This window comes from Cupressus sempervirens, chromosome 10, assembly GCF_028749045.1.
Source record: "Cupressus sempervirens isolate cs-2001-9-10 chromosome 10, ASM2874904v1, whole genome shotgun sequence".
In the NCBI taxonomy this organism is placed as follows: Eukaryota; Viridiplantae; Streptophyta; class Pinopsida; order Cupressales; family Cupressaceae; genus Cupressus; species Cupressus sempervirens.
The window spans coordinates 354,782,382-354,784,752 of record NC_143127.1 but is presented as its reverse complement, the minus strand read 5'-3'; the positions used below and the strand labels follow the sequence as shown (position 1 = coordinate 354,784,752).

The 2,371-nt window shown below is 34.3% G+C and overlaps 1 protein-coding gene across 1 annotated transcript; it reads right to left on the bottom strand.

Moving 5' to 3' along the window:
- Positions 1-724: 724 nt before the first annotated feature.
- Positions 725-1,456, bottom strand: LOC149534059 (citrate-binding protein-like). Its single transcript, XM_089805967.1, has 2 exons — positions 1,205-1,456; positions 725-1,105 (listed from the first exon to the last, which is right to left on the bottom strand). Exons 1-2 carry the CDS (start codon positions 1,454-1,456, stop codon positions 725-727), a joined length of 633 nt encoding a protein of 210 aa, XP_089662093.1.
- Between the last annotated feature and the right edge of the window lie 915 nt (positions 1,457-2,371).

Genomic DNA, 2,371 nt, shown 5'->3' with positions numbered 1-2,371 from the left:
ACGGATTAATGCAATAATAAGCGGAAAGAACCAAGTGTATAAATGTTGGAACGGTATAACTATTCATCATCATGCTGGCAGCTGCCTGTCAATTTATAAAAAAATGCTAAATTATTCTCCACGAAATCTACTCCCATTGTAGAAGACTCTCGGCTTAATAAGAAGTTGGAAGTGGACGTAAAAATAAACAATGAACATATTCATTGTAACACATGAGGGATGATGATATATTCTGCATCTTCATACTCCGCTTCAGTTTATTTTATCACGCGCAACATGCCAGTAATCAGCCAGATTTATTTTATCCTTTTCCCCTTTTCACTTCTGCTTTAACCATCGAACTACTATATTTTCTTTTACATTTTTATGCTCCGAATTATAATGCCCTGTGGATTCTATCACTATGACTTTTTCCACATACCATTTCACACTTCTTCAGTTAAACAAAAGATGAATAAAACAGCATAATTTTAAAGGAAGGAAAGACTAACGATTTCCATACAATCACGTATGCTATAAGATCGCAAAAAGAGTACTTATCTGAAAGCCCACAAAACAATCAAAGATGGAAGCGAGATTTAATATATTTAAATCACCAAAATTGATAACGAAAACAAAACTTGTGGCATACCACAGATATATAATTTTCCCTCCAACTAGTCCTCTAGTTAATTTATTACACAGACAACATGACAACAGTCTGCTATAATTTTACGGTTATAAGTCATTTTGTCCAAAGTTTGATATTTTTCCAGCGAGACTCCATGAAAGATGAAGCGTTATTATTAGTGTAAACTCCACACTTAAAATAATGGTCTGCATGTCCTCCATCATCAGCCACCACCTTCTCCGTCCCATCCACGAACACATTTATTTTCCCTTCATCTGCATTATGGATAACGTTGAGATGAATCCACCGATCATAGATATTACACGCCACTACCTGGTCATTGTAATGCGTAAGATTTCCGTCTTTCGCCAGCAGCATTAACGACGTTGCATGTCCGACACCGCCGAAAACTTGCATGACACAAACTCCCGTCGTTCCCTGCGGTACATAGACGTCCCCTTCAAACTGCCACACTCCTGTTGTATAGTCATATCCCTGCATCATAATTATATCTCTCAAATTAAACAAACACATAATTTCCTGCAGCGGATTATACAAAATTTTAGAAAGGAGTGACTTAATAAAACAATTAACCTCTATGCAAATTTCTGTCCGGGGCTTGGTCATGCTTTTAAGAGAGTGGGGTTTGTCATCCTTGTAAATCCACATGGAATGGACGCCATCAATGAAGCTGTAGCGTTCAGACACCTCCTTGTCATATGGTTTTTGGATCATAAAATTTGTTGCATTTAGAACCACTTCGGTAAAGCCTTGTGTTGGTGAACAAGCATAAACACTTGCAATCCAAACAAAAGTACCACCCAAAATCGCTAACATACTCGCCATTAAGAATTCTGGTTATGCAGATCAAATGTCTCTCTACTGCACGCAACCCTCTCAGAATTTATTGTCACAAAAATAACAAAAATTACAGATTAAAATTAGCTATTTTTCTTTGGTCTAAAATACTCTTTGATATCGTCAAACGGCCGACTGCCATATAAAAATAACGAAGAAATCTCTTGTAAGGAAGAAGACATTGGACAGTGACGTGATTAGTTTGCTGGAGATATGTGACCTCATACTTGTAATCAAAGCAATTTTTTCGGAGCATTTTCTTCAAATCAGCTGTATTCATCATTATATCCGCTCTGGTCTTTGTAGTTCTATGAGTTGTCTATTTCTCGGCATTTATATTTAATTTGAGGATGATCTTAATGCATAGTGATCAACGCGAGTTGTTGAAAATATATTTTATTAAAATATTTGAGATGAACAGAAATAAATCAAATCGTAATTGTGGTCCCTATCACAACAATGCGCTTGAATACTAAATTCAAAGGATTTGGAGTACTAGTTTTTGAAGATTTCCTACCGTGACATCAGTTTGAAGTTTCTCTGTAGTTAAAAAAGGAGACGCAGTCATAACTCCCGAAGATAGTACACATGGCAGTCTTCGAAATAAAAGATTTAACATTAAAAAATTTGTTGCATAGCTTTAAATAATTGTCCTATTATTAAGCAACATGGCCTGTAAGATAATGACAACAAGATATTATATATATATTTTAAACACTTAAGATATTGTAATTATAAGTCTATAATGAATATTTATTATTATTATTAGAAGTATTTGTATTATTATGAACATCATTACGCAAAAACACACACACATAAACAAATGTATATATGTATACATGCATGTGTATTTCTAGTTATATCAGCAATCAACAACATTTATATATATATATATATATATAT